This window comes from Temnothorax americanus, unplaced genomic scaffold (assembly GCF_048541705.1).
Source record: "Temnothorax americanus isolate GAGA-0224 unplaced genomic scaffold, ASM4854170v1 Scaffold6, whole genome shotgun sequence".
Taxonomy (NCBI): domain Eukaryota; kingdom Metazoa; phylum Arthropoda; class Insecta; order Hymenoptera; family Formicidae; genus Temnothorax; species Temnothorax americanus.
In genome coordinates this window covers 2,269,058-2,287,835 of record NW_027509751.1, presented here as the reverse complement: position 1 = coordinate 2,287,835, position 18,778 = coordinate 2,269,058, and the positions used below count along the sequence as shown (strand labels likewise).

The 18,778-nt window shown below is 40.7% G+C and overlaps 1 protein-coding gene across 1 annotated transcript in view; it reads left to right on the top strand.

The window, feature by feature from the left end:
* The window catches only part of LOC143905122 (uncharacterized), a 32,771-nt gene extending 25,984 nt beyond the window's left edge, over window positions 1-6,787 (top strand). Inside the window, exon 4 of the mRNA XM_077420306.1 lies at window positions 6,645-6,787. Within this exon, the coding sequence (XP_077276432.1) occupies window positions 6,645-6,694 (50 nt within the window). The 3' untranslated portion in view covers window positions 6,695-6,787. The remainder of the gene's footprint in view (window positions 1-6,644) is intronic.
* Window positions 6,788-18,778: the final 11,991 nt, after the last annotated feature.

Below are 18,778 nucleotides of genomic sequence, written 5' to 3'. Positions count from 1 at the left end.
TATGCAATCCGACTATCATCAAAATATTACGTTCTTAGAAACAAACGAAGATTTGGAGACTTTTATAAGCTTCGACATACGCGTATGTGATTTCAGTTACAAAAATATTTGGAATTTATTAATTGCATGAAATATAAATTATCACGATCGATCGAATCTCTGAACTTCACAAAAAATTACGATCCTTAAAACTCTTAATCCTCTTCCAATCTCTATTTTCGAACACATTACGATTATACGTTATTACATCCTGACGATAGGATATGTGTCATCGTTAACAGACCGGGAGTGAGTTTTAACAAAGCCAGAGTCGGATCTGCGTCAGAAGGGATGAAAACTGGCTGGGGAGGGGGGGAAGTGCTCGGATCGCTGGTGAGCACTGATAACGCGTTCCTGCCGGTTGTTATGTCTCTCGAGAATCCCCGTTTTTGCCGGAAAAGGCGGGATAACTAGGCGGAAAGGTGGGAGCAGTTTAATTAAAAGAAACCTCCTCGAGGGCGCGAGATCACAAGAACTCCGGTTACGATAGGGGTGTGAGCACTCTTTATGACGTATAGTTGCGCCATCGACGAGAGCCTGTATACATCTGCGCCCGTGAGATAGACCTAAAAGCGTCGTATTATTAAGCAATAGAAAATTCTCGCGTGTCCTGTTTCCTTGATCAAACGCAGTTTTAAATCATCCAGATCCTTGAGATTTTTTATAAGCTATCAAAGTTTTATTTATTTATAAATTTTATTTATAAATTATAATATATATAAGCTATCAAACTTTTATTTATATATATTTTACTTATAAATTGTCTATTGATATGTATGACTTTTGTCAATTAACTATTTCATTTGTAAATTATTAAATTATTTCGTCTAATATATCGAAATACTTCTAATTACGCAAATACGTAGAAACGTAGAAGAAACAGACTAATCCTCTAAATTGCAGAAGTATCACGATTCATGTCACTGCATTCTATCGCGAGCACTGTTCATGCTGGAATAAATTAACGTCGACGAAGCTTGCATCGAAGAAACGCAATAACTAAAATTTTTCGCGTTTATCCAAGAAATTATCGATAAAATGCAAAAACGTCAACAGATTAACAGCTAATAAGCGAGCAACGAACGTCGGCATCCTGCTCCCGGCACGAAGAAATTGCTACTTCTTCTCAATGCTCGCAAATCATTTCTAAATCGAGAAAGTTACCGGGCGTAAGTTCGAGATATATTTTTACAGTCCTGTGCGCACACAGCTAGTTAGACACACAGATACACGTATGTATACACCTTACCAATATATACCCGCGCAAAACCGCGCTCGTCATGTGTCTCGAATAAACGGCGGGCTCTCGCACGCTTCGAGATGAAACTACGGGGAAAGATTGCAAAACTCCTGCGGAACTCTCGTGAACATAATTTTTGTATTGTTTGCTGCGGGGGTCGGTTATTATGGATTCCGCAAGAAGCGTAGGACGGTATGTGCCGAAGTATAACTGTAATAACGTAAATTACGACCGAATATCACGGAAGAAGATTTCCACGTTCGTCGGTTCGTCTCTCGAACTCGAACTGAAGTTTGCCATTAAATTTATTATGCGACGTAAAAGCGTGATTTTAAGTTTGGATGCGTTAGAATATCAGCTATAAAAGATTAATAGACTATTTTTATAAATTTACGAGAGCATTGAATATATAATTTAAATGTATGATACATTAGAACACGTCAAATATACGCTAGTTACACGCTATTAGTGCGATAATCACGCATTGTATGGTAATATAATATTTTGTGTAAACGAGAGAGAAATTAGTGTATAATAGCGATGGAGTTACTATAATGGGCGAATTGTCATCGCGTGTCACAATATTATGGCGATCGTTTTCGAGCGCAAATGGTAGCCTAAACGCGCATATTGTGCGGCTTATTAAGTAAATGAGCCTTAAAATACGCGATAAAAATCACCCCAGTGTAACATCTACCTCGGCGGGATTAGCATAAAGGGTTAGTCGGTGCGCCCCTTATGCATCATAATGAATTTCACGCGCGTTAGCTCGAGTAACAGGTAGGCCGACAGGTGATTCTTCCGCGCAACGTAATAATGGATCTGATATACCCGAGCAAGTTCCTATCCCTGCGAAGGGTTGTAAGCGCACCCTACGAAATATGAATGCTTAATTCCTGTTTTGCCGCAATGATTAGATATGCGCACTGTGTGCATACAGTTATTGATTCATAATTGCTATAAAAGTACCCTCAAGTACTTTACTCCGTGAGATTGGAATCTACTTTATTTAGAAGTGCCTTGCGAAAAAAAATTCACATCGGCGACTGGTTACGATCTGTTTCGCGCGTGCATTTTGCGATTTTGAGATTTTCCCGATTTTTCCCCTCGGTATTTCCAACGTCCGACGATTGTACTGGATTACCTATTGCTAACAACTGCACTTAATCGTTCGGAATAACGATGATTATGGCAAGCCTGACGGAAAAGTCATACAAGAATCATTCGTTATTGTGCGTGGTTCTACGTAAAAGCCACTTAGTTACGCTTCGACTTACATAACGAATTGAAGCAGTCTTCGGCAAGTTAAAGATATGTATATTTAAGCAGTAAAATAATTATCAAAAGGATTATTACACGGGAAGAACGGTTTTGCAAAAGTATCTAAAAATTTAGCTAGATATACAGGTCTGAAAATAATTTTTTGTTGCACCATCAAAATAATTATGTAGAACACTCAAAGCTTCAGCGACCTACTATAATTATTTTGATAGTGACAACGAAATTATTTTCAGATTTGTATCTAGCTAAATTTTTAAATACTTCAACAAAACCGTTCTTTCCGTGTATTAAAGGGATTTTATTGCAACAACATATATCTCTATAAAATTAAACGCATAAATTTTACGTCAATCAAATATAAAATGAGGTGTCTCATATTTCCATTTTTCCTTCGTTTAGTAATACGCTTTGCCTTTACTTTTAATCGCGGCGCAGGCATCCCTCAAAGTTGACGCTGCAGGATACTCCGGCTGCGAACATCGGTTCTCCGATTTCATTCCCGTAATCCGTTCTTAAGCAGCGTTCTCCCTTTTTTTTTACGAGCCTCTAGCCTTCGTTCACGCTAGCCGGTCGAGATAACGCCAGCTTTATTATAGATTGACCCCGGGCACTCGACCCCTACCTTCTCCCATCGTCTCTTCTCCCTCTCTTTGTGTCTCCCCCGATGTTCCTGCCGGCAACCCCAGGGACACTCTCGTCCATCTCGAGTCCACACCCTTTGGACCATTTATCTCGATCGTTTGCATCGAACGAGAGCGCCGGGGCTCGCCCATCGTCATAAAGTTGCCGCTCAACCTCCTTATTACGCGTGATATTAAAACCACCTGGTAGACCGCGTCTATACCTCGTTCATTTTCGGCGTTTTAGTGTCTGTCCTTCGTATTATAGTTCTCGACAAACATATTTTTATTTTTATATCAATGTCGACAGTTTGTAAAACATTTATCTAAAAAAAGATGAAACGATTAATACAAAGAAATTGGGAAAAGGTAGCAGTAGAAAATAAGCTAGCTTGTGCAGATAAAATATCTCGATGCGTTAGAAACGCAAATTCGGCACTGTCGCCGAATCCCTATCGTGATATTAAGATCCGTGATCGGAGCCTGGAAATAAGCATTCCCATCGTGACTCGAAGGAATAGCCGGGTAAGAGAATGTAGCCGAGGAAACGAGTGCTGAGGATCGAAGAAGACGCGGAGAAGGGAGGAGAAGCGTCGTTCCTTACCAGGCACAGTGCGCCTGGAGGAGCAAGGAGCGGAGGGGTGATCTCACCCTCTCATTCTCCTTTTCCTCTCTCTCTCTCTCTCTCTCTCTCTCTCTCTCTCTCTCTCTCTCTCTTTTTCTCGGTCGTTCGCACAGAATCGGTGGGGGATTGCCGTGTGGCAATCAATGCCGTTGAATTAACGCCTGGCTGCCCGTTTGAGGGAAAAGTAAGATTAAAAGAAAGAAGGAATGGACGCCAACTACCCCGCAGCGAGTAAACGCGGAGGCGGCGAGGAGACGGAGGCGCGAGCATGTCTATAACGCCAGCCGGCTCCGCAGTAGCTTTTATTTTGTTGCTCGCTTTGCCTTCCGCTTGGCATCGCGCGGGCCTTTGCGTCGTGCCCGTCGTCGTGGACGTTAATGACGTTTTTATTTCTAACGAATAATCGAATAATACACCTGAAAATGGGAATTTCTTATCTTATCGATATGCCGTAATCATTTTGTATAGAAACTAATTCTTCTTTTTATTTTGCACTATGGAAGCATCATTGTAGAGCTTCCTCGTTTTCTATTAATAAAAATATCTCATTTAAAAACACACATACTGCATATTTTTTATTGCGAAATATATTTCTTGCAATATTTTATCTCCATTTAAAATTTATATTCTTCATATCCGCTTTATATCAGATTACTGTTAATCAAATGCCGTTGATAATCCGGAGACGTTAAGAGGATCTTATGAGGGGAACCTGCACCTTACTTTAGAACAGAGCTTTTAAGCTTCCTAGATAAGAGAATGTTTCGATTTTCGTGCTTAGACCCTTCGGTTCTAGAGACCATGGGATATCGGCTTATCGGTTGTTTTGGCAGATCGTGTACGAGAACACCACATTGTTTATGTTCTCACATTCGACCAATTTATCTAGGTGTAAGCATATATTGAATATCATAAATTAAATATTTAATATAATTTTCAAAAACACACCTAATCATACAAAGTAAACTGAAACGGTGTTCTCATCAATTTATCATCAATTTAGTCAAAATACTCCGTTTAAAATATATGTTTAAGACTAATACTCTAAGAAATGTATAAGATTCAAAATTATTTCAACTTGTCGCGTGATAGACGGGCGAGTAACTGTAGGCGAAGATTCCTTTTTTCGCAGACGCGTAAAGTATACGCGTAGAGTATACGCAGTATCGACTGTGCGCACGATAATATTTCTCGGGCTGATATATGGTCGTGCTTTATGGCTAACACTTTTCTCTCCCCGCGGTTCCGCACCGGGTAGATCGTTTTCCAGACGCGCTGCAAGCTCGTCTCAATCAGAGAGGGACTCGCTACCACCCGCCGCGTGATTGGTGGTAGCGATGGATCATTTTTTAAGTCCCACTGCCTGCTCCCTCCCGATAAGGGTGAGCCTTCCGGATCGGCCTTATTCCAGAGTGGTTGCGATGGTCGACGAGGGACGGACTGAAATTAACTTTAAAGCCACGTCATTGGCTGCCTCACCCCGTCCCATCCCGTTTTGCATGCGTGCCGCGCATGTGCGTGTGCAACCCTTTGCAAGGAAGGGTCGCGATTCTCGCCCTACCTTGATAGGAATTAAAAAGCGATCTCAAGCTTCTTGATGGTTGGCTGACGCGTCTGTCCAGGCGTCTGCGCATGCGATTAAATTTGAGCAAGCTTTATTGTATATGTCAATAATTGATATCTAGTTACTTCGTATCATAATCTCTTACAAAAATATAATTATTATATTAATTAATATTGAAGCACGGTGTTTTTCTATCTGCAAATTTGGTAATTTTGCATATTCAATCAATTGTATTTACTGTAAATTCTTTAATGCAGAATTAATCGATAAAAAAAACTCGTATAAACAGAAAATAAATTATCATTGTTATATAAATCATTACAGAAACTTCTTGTTGAAATTCTTATTTAAAATCACCCTTTATATAAACTCTGCGCATCTCAGCGTACGCAATCCTTTACGTTCTCAAGCGAGCTTATTGGCCAACAGGAACCCTCTATTTTACATATGTCTTTTACGCATGTGCACGCGCGACCCTTTTGAAGGGTGAATCGCACCCTTCCCTTTTGTAATTTAAATTATAAAGGGAGTTCCTTTCGAGACACTCGATTGGTTGATATTCCCTATGAGGCGTGATTCACTGTACACTCCTTACACATCAATATCAGTTTAATGTGGTAATTCTACTTTAATAAGATGTAAAAATATTGAATTGAATTATCCTTTTAAAAAGCATTATTATTGTTGATATTTCTGTGTATGATTTATTTTTCAAAAATTATCTAGTTGTAAAATAAAACCTATCAGTTTATTGATTAAGCTTGATCATGCTTTGAGGAGCGCGACCTTTCCTCGCGTCAGTTCTAATTCCGGTTGCCTTTCGTATTGTTGCCATAGTTACGATGCGAGAGGACGTCGTGCTCGCTACGTCGGAGAAAATTGTGGGGGTTGCAATAGGGGTGGGTCCACGGGTGGTTAATGAAGCCAAATCCGTTTAGGATGAATGCTCTGGGAGCATGCTGCAGAATGAATCAATGGTTCGTTAGATGGTTTGCATTGAAACGATAACGTGCGCTTCCCTCATACGAAAACGTTTATCTCTGAACGCTAAAGAAATAGAAAATTCAAGAATAAACTCTATAGTATTTTTAATAAAAAATATATGACGATACGAATATCTACGAAAAGACGCAATGTATACGTATTATATTACTTAAGTAATTCTCTTTAGTTTTAATATCATTAATATATGTTATTATATAGTATTACATACCTTGTAGTCAACACAAATTTAACTCCACTATATATTTCATAGTTTGCTTTGCGTGTTTGCAGCAGATACTCTGCCAATCACCGCGAACACCGGGGGTGCTGATGCTAACTGAAAGATCGCGTGAGCGAAACAGGGATGGTTTTGGCCACTTAAGATTCTCGAATGTGTTATAAGTGCTTCTTATCGGTCAAATATAGGCATATGGCGAATCTATTTCCATTTCCGCATTTTCTCTCTTAATACTCAAACAAAAAATTAACGAAGAGATAATAATTTAGTCAGTAAAATATTCCAATCTAATCTAGATAATGCAATACAAATTCTTTATTTTTAGAGAAGCTCGTTTATTTAATTCACGATTAAATGAATATATAATAAAAGTACATTTGATAATATCATCCCTAAATTGCTAAGAGAAGACATGTGTCACCTGCAACAGACAAACTTCCGCGTTGAAGATTTAAATATTCGCATTTAACGAGAACTTATCAATTCTCCCTTCCTTCGAGATCGTATCTCGAAGTGAGGAGAATTTATCAGATACACCGTCAGCCATCGGCGAGGAAACGCGGAAATCTCATGGGCGTTGCTTCGCGAAAGCACGCAAATTTTTTTTGCACCGCCGCGAAGAGAATATTGCATATACATTAATTAAATATCTTTGGCGCGGTCGGCTTCTATATTTAGCGCTGGTATAATCGAGATCGCCTATCTACCGTATTTCCCTTTAATTTTCCGCAATTGTGCGCCGTTTCTACATAACGCGTTTCGCGCTGAATGAGAGATCGCGATTCGATCACACATTAATAAGGCAACAAATAATTTCGACAAAATTATCGCTTGCACCGATGGTTGCTCGTATCTTGTCTAATCATAAATAATCATGAGCAGATTTCTACACTACACTATTGTTTTCACCGTTTGCATATTGGTCCTTATCGCCATCAAGTTATTATTTTCTTCGAGCACGAGTAAGTGTCGGTTACACCTGCATAAAAATGCATTAGCAGCGGATGCATATTATTACATGTGCGTTGGTGTGAGTTTACTTCACTTTTTTTCTTGTTCGTCGCTAATATGCAGAAGCCCCTGCTCATCAGCACTCGCGCCTCTTTAATTTTCCGCTAGAGTATGCTCAACCTTTACTGCAACTCACATAAGTGACCGCCATCAGCCGATCGTCGAAGAAAAAAAAACACGAATAAATCGGCAAAACTACGGTGTGCTACAAAATTTTTAAAGATGTATATATGTAATGTTTTAATTATTTTGTGTGTACATGTTTCCATTCATTTTTATCCTTAAGTATTATTAAACAACACGAACATATATTATTATTAAAATTTAACAGCCCAAATAACGAGTCTCATTTTATCCTGTTAAAATATTAAATAAGTTTTTTAAAAGGAATAACTTATAACCCATAATTTAATTCAAAGATTTGAGAAAGATATATAGCGTTAGAATAAATTTTAAAATATATACCGTTTCCAGAATATTTATTCCATTATGAAACGTGCTGCTAAAAATTTGATCAAATCTAAAAGACACGATATTTGTCTTTTAAATGTTGATATTATATTAATCTTCATGCTGCATATCTACATAATATACTTATACGATTACGACGCAGAGCGGTATAGTAAACGCAACGAATGGCGTATTTAAAGGGGTCTTAAATATTTACCGCAGTAATTATTTTCCATTTTACGCTGCCATACCCAGTAAGCGCGGATTTTCCCCTAATTATCAGAGAACAAACGGTCTTAATGCGTGCTTCAAGATTCGATAAAATCGCCTTCTCCTTCCCCGTCGCGCGCTTCGCGCCCAAGTGTACCATACGCATCTTCTATACTCCGTTGCTGATGCACATCCGGATGTGAGTACGTCATTGCCGGCGGCCGTATGAAAATGCATCTGCTAAACGCTATCGCGGTCATCCATTAAGGCCGACTTTTATACGGAACGCGCGCGCGGCGCGGCGGGGCACCTTCGGCTTGCTAATTAAAGTAGCCGCATCGCCGGGTGTTAATGAGCAGACGCAGCCATAAGTTAACTCAGCAATTACCGCTGCTTTATTGCGTTCAACGTCAGCGTTATCAATAAATGTAGATCTGTGTACGCGCGAGAATCGGTAAGTGCACGCGCGATCGATGGCTGCGGCGTTTTCCAGCACTGAAACATGACGCGCGCGTGGCACGATTGTATTATACTTTTTAATTCCGCGTTGATAACGTGCGAGACGAAACGAATAATCGACTCCAATAAAATCTACGGTGTGAATTAAGCTCGTGCGGACTGAGTAACGTTGTCGTGTGTTTCACAAGTAAAATCATACGTATATTTCTTGAGATTTCTCTAATTTGATCACAATACATCACAATCATATAACACGTATATCTTTAGCTATAAATTCTTAAATCTTATTATAAATGTCTTCCCAAAGATAATACAAATTAGAAAAATTTTTACCTTTTGATATCTCATGAAATATTTGCAAAAGATTTAATTCCAACATAGCAATCTAGGATATAATATAGAAAGCTACCTTTTATATAGAACATAATAGTTTCTCAACGATCTACGCGCGCGACAGCGGCACGTTGTAAGCTAAGGAGCAAATCGTAAACCTAAAAGTCATCCAGGAAGTGCCGTGAAAACTGCACAGCGCGCAAGATGGTGGTTCACACATGTTCATTAATAGCATACGTCGGTTCCCGTCGATGGTGTTCCGGGGGCTTTTGCACGCGAGAGAACCGTCCCTCCGGTCGCAGAAAAGTTGTCGGCAAGTAAAAGCACGAACATCGTCGCCTCGCCCGCAATTCCCGGAGTAACTTCGCTTGCCGCCGCGCTTCTGGCTCGCAGAAAATGTATCTATCCGCCGTAAACTTACCTCGAGACGTACAGTCCAGGGGCTGTACCGCGTGTATGTGGCCCGGGCTATGTACTGCCCGGCGCGGGCGAGATGGGACCGGCGGTTGTCGAGATTCGGTACAAAAAAGTTCGGCAAACGAGGAAATCTCGAAACTGCGACGAGAACTTTCTCTAACGATACTCGGCAGTATCATCGCGGGCTTAAACGCGGTTATTACAAGTCTCGTGCGCGGCACTGCGTCGGTCGATCGCTCGGTCTTGATAATATTTAATGAGAAGCAGAAAATAATTGCAGAAGATTTGAAATAAAATTTATATACATTAATTTATGGGTGCTAACACCATTAACATCATTTCTGTCAATTTTATACCAAAACTAAATTTTCTTTTTCAATTTTTAAAATTCTTCAAATATTCAGATTAACACATTCAGAAAAATTGGTTTTTATTTGATCTGATCGTTATTTTATAGTGACTCACTGTAGCGAACATCTTGAATTTCTCGCAGCCGAGTAAGACTAGTTGTCTGGCACGAAATTACGATGAAAGGAAAAGGATAGCTGTAACTCATTCCTGCCTCGGAGAACGTTTTTAGGTCGCGTAGTAAGGCGGGGGATGTCTGGATGCTGCCGCATCGATCCGATACATCACGGGGGCATTTACATCCCCCTACTCGCCCCCGTCTTTCGCTGCCTCCCTACCGCCGCTCTCCTTCTTTCTTTCTCTTAGACGTTCGTCTCGAGCTCACCAGCCGCACCACCGCCGAGCCGGGGTGGTTTCTCCCGTGCGACCGCTTATGCCGCCACTTTCCTGGGGGCGCTTGCGCAAGCTCCCTTTCCCTCCCCTTCCTGCCGTCACCCCGTTTCTTTGCAACTACCCCAGGACCCCCTCGCTACCTCCTCTTCCCGTCGTATCGCTCCAAGATGCAACGGCCATTGTCTACGCGTCAAATCTTTTCACCCCCGGCGCAACGACATTCCACCCCGAGATCGTAGCGAGGAGCGGTCGTTTACACGATTTTTGGAACTTCCGATCGTGCGATCGAGAGCAGCATTCTACGATGGCGATGTGCTCGAGAAGACTGCTGCGTTCATTGGGCGCGAGAGAACAGCGATTGAGGGAGATTTGCCCGCTTGCGAGTTAAGACTCCCTTTCGAAGTGTTCGCGTTTATTCGAACGAGGGATTTTCCGAGATGTTTCATTTCGCGTTATCTAAGAGATAGCAGAAAATTGCTTGTTCATTTTATTGCTGTCATTACGTCGCGTTTAAATACACGTTGTAGTATTCAATTACGATGAAACGTATTATAACATCTATCCTTTAATCACTTGGAAAGCGTGCAATTTTATAATTGCGTTGCTTGTTTATATAGTTGAATAAATTAAATTAACACACATTCCTTTTTCTTCCTGTTATCTTTCGCAACGTGTAAGATTCGCATAACATCGTATGATGTTTCCGACGTATTAATTGTAACTGCTGTTATTTCCACTGCCATCTATTCCTATTATTGCAGCTGCAATTATTTTACTCTATACCTATTACTGTTATTAAACTACTTTTACTAAATGTGACCTCATAGCCAAAGCATAATATAAACTTTATTATAGATAACGTTCGTCAATTATACTTGCACAGCAATTTTCCTTCGCCTACGGCGTGCGGGAAATCGCGGCATTGTAATAAATAAATGTATAATAACGACACGCGCCACATACCGCACGGAAAACGGCGATTCGCCAGATTTTTACGTGCGCATGACTCGCGGCTCATCAACCGGCCACGCACCATGTGTGCCGAGACATCAAACAGACCGGGAGTTTTTCATTCTGATTATTGCCGCGTAATTACGAGATAATACCGTGCGCGCGTTTTTCTTTTGCGAGAAATCGAATCGCGCGAAAATTATGACGTGTGTATGCGAGTTTTCTTTCGACGATTATTAAAAATAATTTCCAATTTCTTTAAATACTTTCTAATACAAATTTTCTTATATTTATCATAATTCATATATGAATATATAACGTATATTTTTCTTCTCTGCCTAAAAATCAACAATATAAATATATAATACTCTTTATCGCGAATGATAAAATTTAGAGATTGTTGTAACGTTTTATCTCGTAAGATGGTTTAGCATTTCGGTGGCAAATTATTGGAACTCGATTCGATGACCACGCCCAAGACGATTCCTTGAGCGAGCTGATATCAGGAAGCACAAGGATGCTCGGGTACACGAGTTGAAGAAGATGACGAAAAGACCCAGGGGGTTGGAAAGACGAGGAGACGGAGGATGGCTCTTTGTCTCGGGGGTTCGGATTCTGGAGATAGAGGCTAATTCCTGGGCAGCCACCCTTCGAGGAATGTCGACCTCCACCCTGCACAAGATCTCTCGTCCACCTTTCCGTCCTTTCGTCCTTTTCCTTCGCCTTGCTGAGTACTTTGATGTTCCTAATTTGATTGAAGGAATCCGCCGTACGGATACTAACTTCGTCTTTATTGATTGCTGTTTTGTTCAACGTTGTCGAAGGGCCGATAGACGCGCCGCAGGATGCAAGCGGTATCTAATCCGAAATCTTTCCGACACAACGTTTAAATTCCGCCGATCCTCGCCAGAGCCCATCTCACAGGTAAAGCTGACGATTCTCTTTGCCGTACGTTATGAAAGAATTGGTCAATCTTCGTATTTCGATTATGTCACAATTGCGTTTGCAATTTAGTAATAATAAAAAAATGTAAAAAAAGCTTTTATGATTGATAATAAAATTAACACAGTGACTAATCTTTTATTATATGTCTACGTCATCAGCAATATTTCCGTCGTCATCGACAGAGTCTTCCAACATTTCCACAATTTTTCTCAACATCAGCCTTATAAGTTCCGATGCTTGAGACAACTTATGCTAGCGACAGTTATTACATCGTAACTATCAAGAGAATCGTCGAAAATTCGTTTTGATTATATCGAAGTCGCTGCTGGCATCCAGCGATCGGGCTTCTAATCTGATTCGAACCGTTTATATACGGAACCAAATGTCGATATCCACTCCGGCGTGGGACTTCAACTTCCTTTTTTCCTCCCCCTCCGATTCTCGTCCCCGCCCCGCGCTGCCATCCCGTAAGGAAAAAAGGAACGCTATCAGGAAACCCGATAAAGGGGGTCCGCGAATTTTCTGCAAAACCGAGAGATCTCGGCCGGAGCTGCGCGCCGTATCTTATCGTGAAGCAGACGTCCGCGGCAGAGAATCCCCCGGACTTGGGCATCCCGTATATATAGGTACGTACCTGTATTATATCTGCGTCGTTCACATATCTGGATAGGAGCGCATCATATTCCCCCCCGTACCTCTTTCTACCTATCCACTATCGTCTCTGTATCGATACGTCGTACGTATACGGGCAGAATATCGCGCACGTGTATCTATATTATATCTCGCGAAATATCGAATGGGCGTCGTATCTTCTCGTCGTCTCAAATGGAGACGCTGTGCTGTAGAATGTCCTATAGCACGTCTAGAATACGCGCCGGATTACCGATCGCGACAGTATCATTTACGAAATTCATCATACGAAATTCCGATTGTTCCGATTTTATACGACGACTCGCAGTTTAGTTTGCGATGTACGTGTGTCAAAATGCAAAAATCGTGTCTTTTAATCTTGTCAATGTTGGCACAATAAAAATTCAATAAGAAACGATAATTATGAATCATATTTTACTGATCTTCAAACATTTATATAATTTTATTATATTTGTATCATTTTTTCTTCTATAACAAAATCAGAATTGCACGTAAACGAACACAGTCGATTTATGCTCTGTATTCGTATTCCATTAAAGTCAGAGAATATATATTCTCAGCTCTCTACATAATACGTTTCTTAAAATATTGGATAGACATATATGCCTCACATTTTTCGTTTTCTTCTTCCTGTGCAACGGACGGCCCCTGTGTATCTCTTTCATAATAGATATACATGTGTATTTGTGCGCGAAATGCACACCTACATACATATAGGCCAAAGTACCCATTACCAGTATTCGAGCGGTATTAATCTGCTCGGGCTAATTGCATGTCGATTACAGTGATCGTAACGAGTGCCGATAAATACTGGAATCAAAGTGAAAAATTTCCGCTCGAAACGTTTTAGGCCATGCGTGCAATACTGAGTGCTCGATGAAGGCTGTTTTGATCGATATAAAATATCGTCGGACCCATTTGGGAGATATTATTCTACTTTATGACACGCGAGATTCCTCGTCAATTTCCGAAGTAAATTACAGGGATTATAAAAGAATTATTAGTTCTTTATACAAATGTACTCTTCTAACGTGTTATTATTGATATTCTCACGGCTATAAAAATGTAACACAAACATTTATTTTGTGCTTATTTTCAATATTATGCCTTTATGTAGATTGCTTTAAGATTTTATAAATACGACGTTTGGTTCTCTCGTTCAAATTCATTTGAATTTATTAGTTAATTTATTAGTTTAATGTATCAAATAATAAATATTTAGGATAAAGATATAAAATAACATTTATGGGCTCCGCGCTATATTTCTATTGGTATTTATATTGTTAACTAATAACTCATATAAATTTTGAACATAGCGATATAGAAAATAGTCTCTTACAATTACGAGATAAGTTAAAAATGATTGGACAATCGATCCCTTTTGCCTTTCATCGCTTGAATTTTGCAAAAAAGGGCCGCGGGCATGTCGAGCATCGGTTGTCCTGGGGAACGAGAATGGTTGAGGATGGAGGGCAACACAATGGCATTACTAATGATTTTACTTCGAGCGACCCTCAGGGAAGTCATATCGATACGATAGGATACCGCGATACGCGAGCAGAAACGCCGGTCGGATAAACTAGGAACCGCCAAGACCTCCGCTTCCGTTTTTACTGACGGCAAAGAACGAAGGAAAAAGAAGAAGGAGGCAGAGAGAGAGAGAGAGAGAGAGAGAGAGAGACCGCCGAGACGAGTTCAGGGGTTACGTCTACTTGATCGACTCCGCCGACTGTCGATGATTTCGTTTACTCGAAATGGAAAAGAGCGAATAAAGCTCCGATGATGATATACCTTACAGTTCAATTTTGGTTTAGTTTCGAAACATGGGTATCTTTGATTAATTTAATTATTTTATCTCAATTTTCTCTTATCTTTCGCTTTTTTAATTATTTTATATCTTTTAAATCGTGATGACGCTGTAAATATATATCTGCGCCATAGAAAAAATATTAAACGTCTATGCATTGCATTTTTTTTTTACATTAACTTTATGTGCAAAGTATTAATTATTAATCATTTAAATATCCAACCGTTGTTTTGAAATAATAAATATTCTTTATTCTTTATTCTATAGCATAAAGTCCGAAATCGAGAAATTTGAGGATAAGCGAATTGGACGCACACCCTGGGTGTGCAAAAATTTCGTGAAAAAGAAAGGGACGTGATATTCGACAACATCGTTTTAGGAGCCGTTACGCTCTCGCGAGGCTGCACGAGACGCCTTACCCTCTCGGTACAGCTAAATGTCTATGTTCCTTCTATTATTCTACCCCTCGTCGCGCCGCACACTTCGAAACTCACTCCGCCATTCCTACGCCGGAAAATCCCTCGCGGCGTTCACTCAATCATACGCTATTTGTGTCGCGGCGACCACGTAGCACACAATCGGCGCAAGAAAAAGGTGTCCATCGAGCAAGAAAACTCACCCTGCGTGAGTCTTGGCGTCGTTCGAGCTCTCAGGCCCGCATCTCTCCCTCTTCTCCCTTGTCCGTAATCGCAGTTTTGCGCCACCCCCGACCACGGATCGATCACTGATTCATTTTGCTGGAAATATCAGTTAGAGTCATTTCAACGTATTTATTAGCTCTACAGGTTGCGATTGTTATAGAATATGCATTCTGATATACATATGTCAAATCAATATAAATAAATCTCTTAGTTTTTTTTAGAGTGCAAGCGCTCATAAATACCGAATCCTATATGCAATGCGCATTAGAATACTCTACAATTACACAGCATCATACATGGACGCGTGAGATCGTGAAGATATTCCCGCTGGTAATTTGGTTCCTTGATTAACAATCATCGTCTTTGATGCCTACTTATTATAGTGGGGTGTGCAATTTCCTGCACCATAAAAAATATTATTTATTTTTGCCGTAATCCGACGCGTTGGCGCGTAGGAAGCGGAACGCGTTTTGCTGGCTTAAATCTCGTCGAGTCACTACCGTTAAGTACGATTAATTATTTTTAAGTTTTCCACTTCGCGAGCATCGCTCAGACGCAGGATCCATTATCTGCTTTCCACAATCTACATAAATCTTGCATGTCATTTGTATTTCGCAGGTTGTTCTTTAATTCGTACATCCTGATTCATTCATTCACTCTGTGCGTGGGCTGGATTGCAATTATAATTGATTAATTCTGTAACGCTCATAACGCGTCGATACTAGATACGGTGCTATATGATAACTTGGCACAGTCATGTGACATCTATTCTGGAAGATCTCCGATTACAAAGTGAAAACAATCTTGATGTTTTTCATATTTTTATGTAAAATATATAATAGAATTTTAATAGAATGTAAATAAAAAAATAATAAATAATAATATAAAATTCTTAAATAAAATATGTAGGAAAATTAACAATGATCAGATTTTTAACTTACTGCATAAAAAACAAAAATTAGTTAAGACAAAACATTACATAAGATTGTACGTTATGCGCTAAACGTAGGACATTTATCGTCAGCCCCCGACTACGCTTTCTCCTATTCTCCCACGGAGCATCCTCCAGGAACTCCCTGGAACGAACAATGTCTCTGTTTTCCGCTTCTCCCCCGCCGCGGAAACCATTTTTATTCGCCGCAGTATGCGCTTCATAATCTTTGTCGACTCCTCGAATGTCAGACTTCTTCTTGCCCAGCCCGCACATCCTCTTTCCCTCGCTGCCCATTCCCGCAACCCTCCTAGCCGAATGTTGCCTTCGCTTTCTTGCGAGAGTTTCTCCTCAGGATAGAGATCGCCTTTGTACTTCCATCGACTCGGGCTGACAGGTGGAAATGGACGATTAAACGATCGACAAACCCGCCAAGAATTGTCTGGAAGCGTTGGTCAGTACTACCGCAAAAAGCAGTCGCATTCAAAACGAGGTGTTTTTTGTAACTCGCCATTTATGTCTGGGAAGTTGAAAGAACGGCGCAAGAGAAAGGGAGCGATGTTTGTTTGAAATATATGTCGCAAAATAGACGTCTTCTCTTCGTTACAACAAATACGTGTAAAAATTTTTTAAAAGTTTCAGGTTGGTAATCATTTACCAATTTTAAAAGAAGACAATATTGACAATTATCAAGTCAAGTGTGGCGAAAGTGTTCATTGAATTTTATAGATCGCATGTACATATTTTGTTTGTATTTAATAAAATAAAAATTACTAGGAAGAAGAGATTCAACAATAAAAAGAAATAATTTTAGCAATTTCATAACAAATTTCTTTCACAATGTGTCTTATACACAATTGCATATTCCCATACATTATTCCTATTATATTTCCTACATCGCTATATTCTGGGGGTATGTATCTTTCTTATCCTAGGAAGCTCCCACAATATCCTCGAATACATACGCATCGAGAGGGACACAGGGAGGGAAAGTAAGCGAGAGGGCGATGAAAGGAAAAAGGAGGGTTGACACCGAAAAGAGAGCTCAGAGGTTTAAGCTAAAAAAGGAGGACGATTATTTATGGGACGGTTGGATGGTGGAGCGTCCGTGCCATGCATAGACAGTACCTCATTCCGATCGGCAAACGAATGGCTCATTTTCCGTCCGCGAATGTTCGAGAACGGCATTTCTTAATATTCGCCGGTATCGGGAGATAACCGGGGTAAGCCACGTTCCCATAGAAACGCAATGTCACCATGCTCTCGGGGACTGTGACCTGTGGCTATGCAAGCGGTCACGATTTGTTCACGACATAAGCGATATGCTGCATAAGACGCTAATCTGCTTTTTCTATATACCTGTGCTGGTCAAAATTATTTTTAACATAAAAAAAAGGAAATGTGATATTTTAAAATATAAAAATACTGCGCTTCCTCTTTTCGAAATATAAAATAATATTGATTATTCCGATATTTAATATGTATTTTTATATTACAGCATCATCGGTAATCATAAGAGAAAAAGAGATAAACTTTATGTAATGGAATAGAGCAATTTATCAAATTAATACGCGAATATTTTTCATGCCGTCTCACGTTAAATCATATCCCAGAGCCAAATTTTTGTGGTCAACCGCGACGTTAAAAGCGCGAAAGCCACGTCGTCGTTGGAATGGAGGAGGCCGGGTTCTTCCTCCGACGGAATCGCGAAAAAAGAGGAAAAAGGGGGCAGGACGGTGGCAGAACGGATGCAGCTTTTCAGAAGAGCTTTTACGAGTCGCATATGTGACCGCCATCTCCTTTATCCCCCGCTTTATATTCCTGGCACCATGTTACATCCCTCCTACCCTCCGGCCACCAGCTTCTCTCCTCCGTACAACCATCACCTCAATCCCCACGAACCGGGCCGCTCCTCTTACGGGGGCAAGGGATGTCGGCAAGGAACACCGACACGCCACCTCCAACCCTAGTCGACCCTTGAAAGCTTCGCGAGGAATTCTTTTTTCATATTCACTAGGGAGTGATAGTCCGACGTAACCTAACAAATTTCCAACCCCCGAATCTACGAGTGATACACCCTCCGTCTCGTTCGCCCGAACGCGCATTTAAATCCTCCGAAGATCCTCGCCTGGTGCTCGAGCGAGAACCGATCCGTTCTCGTGCTGCTTCCCGCCATCCGTCCAGTCCTTCCACCCCCATCCGCCATTCCACCCCCCCCCTGGCTACTCCACGAAAAGCATGGTCGACCGCCACGACCGCCCAGGGACCGATTCTTTCCACGCACAATTTACAGTTTCACATTTTATTCCCATCGCGCGTTCGACAGCGGGGGGTTGAGGCGCGGGGGGCTCCACCCGGATAAACTCGTTTCTCCCTCCCGGTCGCCAATCATCTTTCCTGCCGGGTCTCTGCGGTTTCTTGCGGAGAACGGAGGTCCACCCGGAAATCCGTGGAATTGTTATTTATGATATCGAAATTATTCGAGGACAACTGTGTCTCTTCGTTAGGCCTCAAGATCATGGATAACGCAAATAATTCAAATGTCCAAAAGTTATGTAGCTCTCTAATAATCTGTCCTAAACAACGAGTTAAATAATATATAATAGCTAAATATTCATTTTTTAATTTTTAATTAAGATA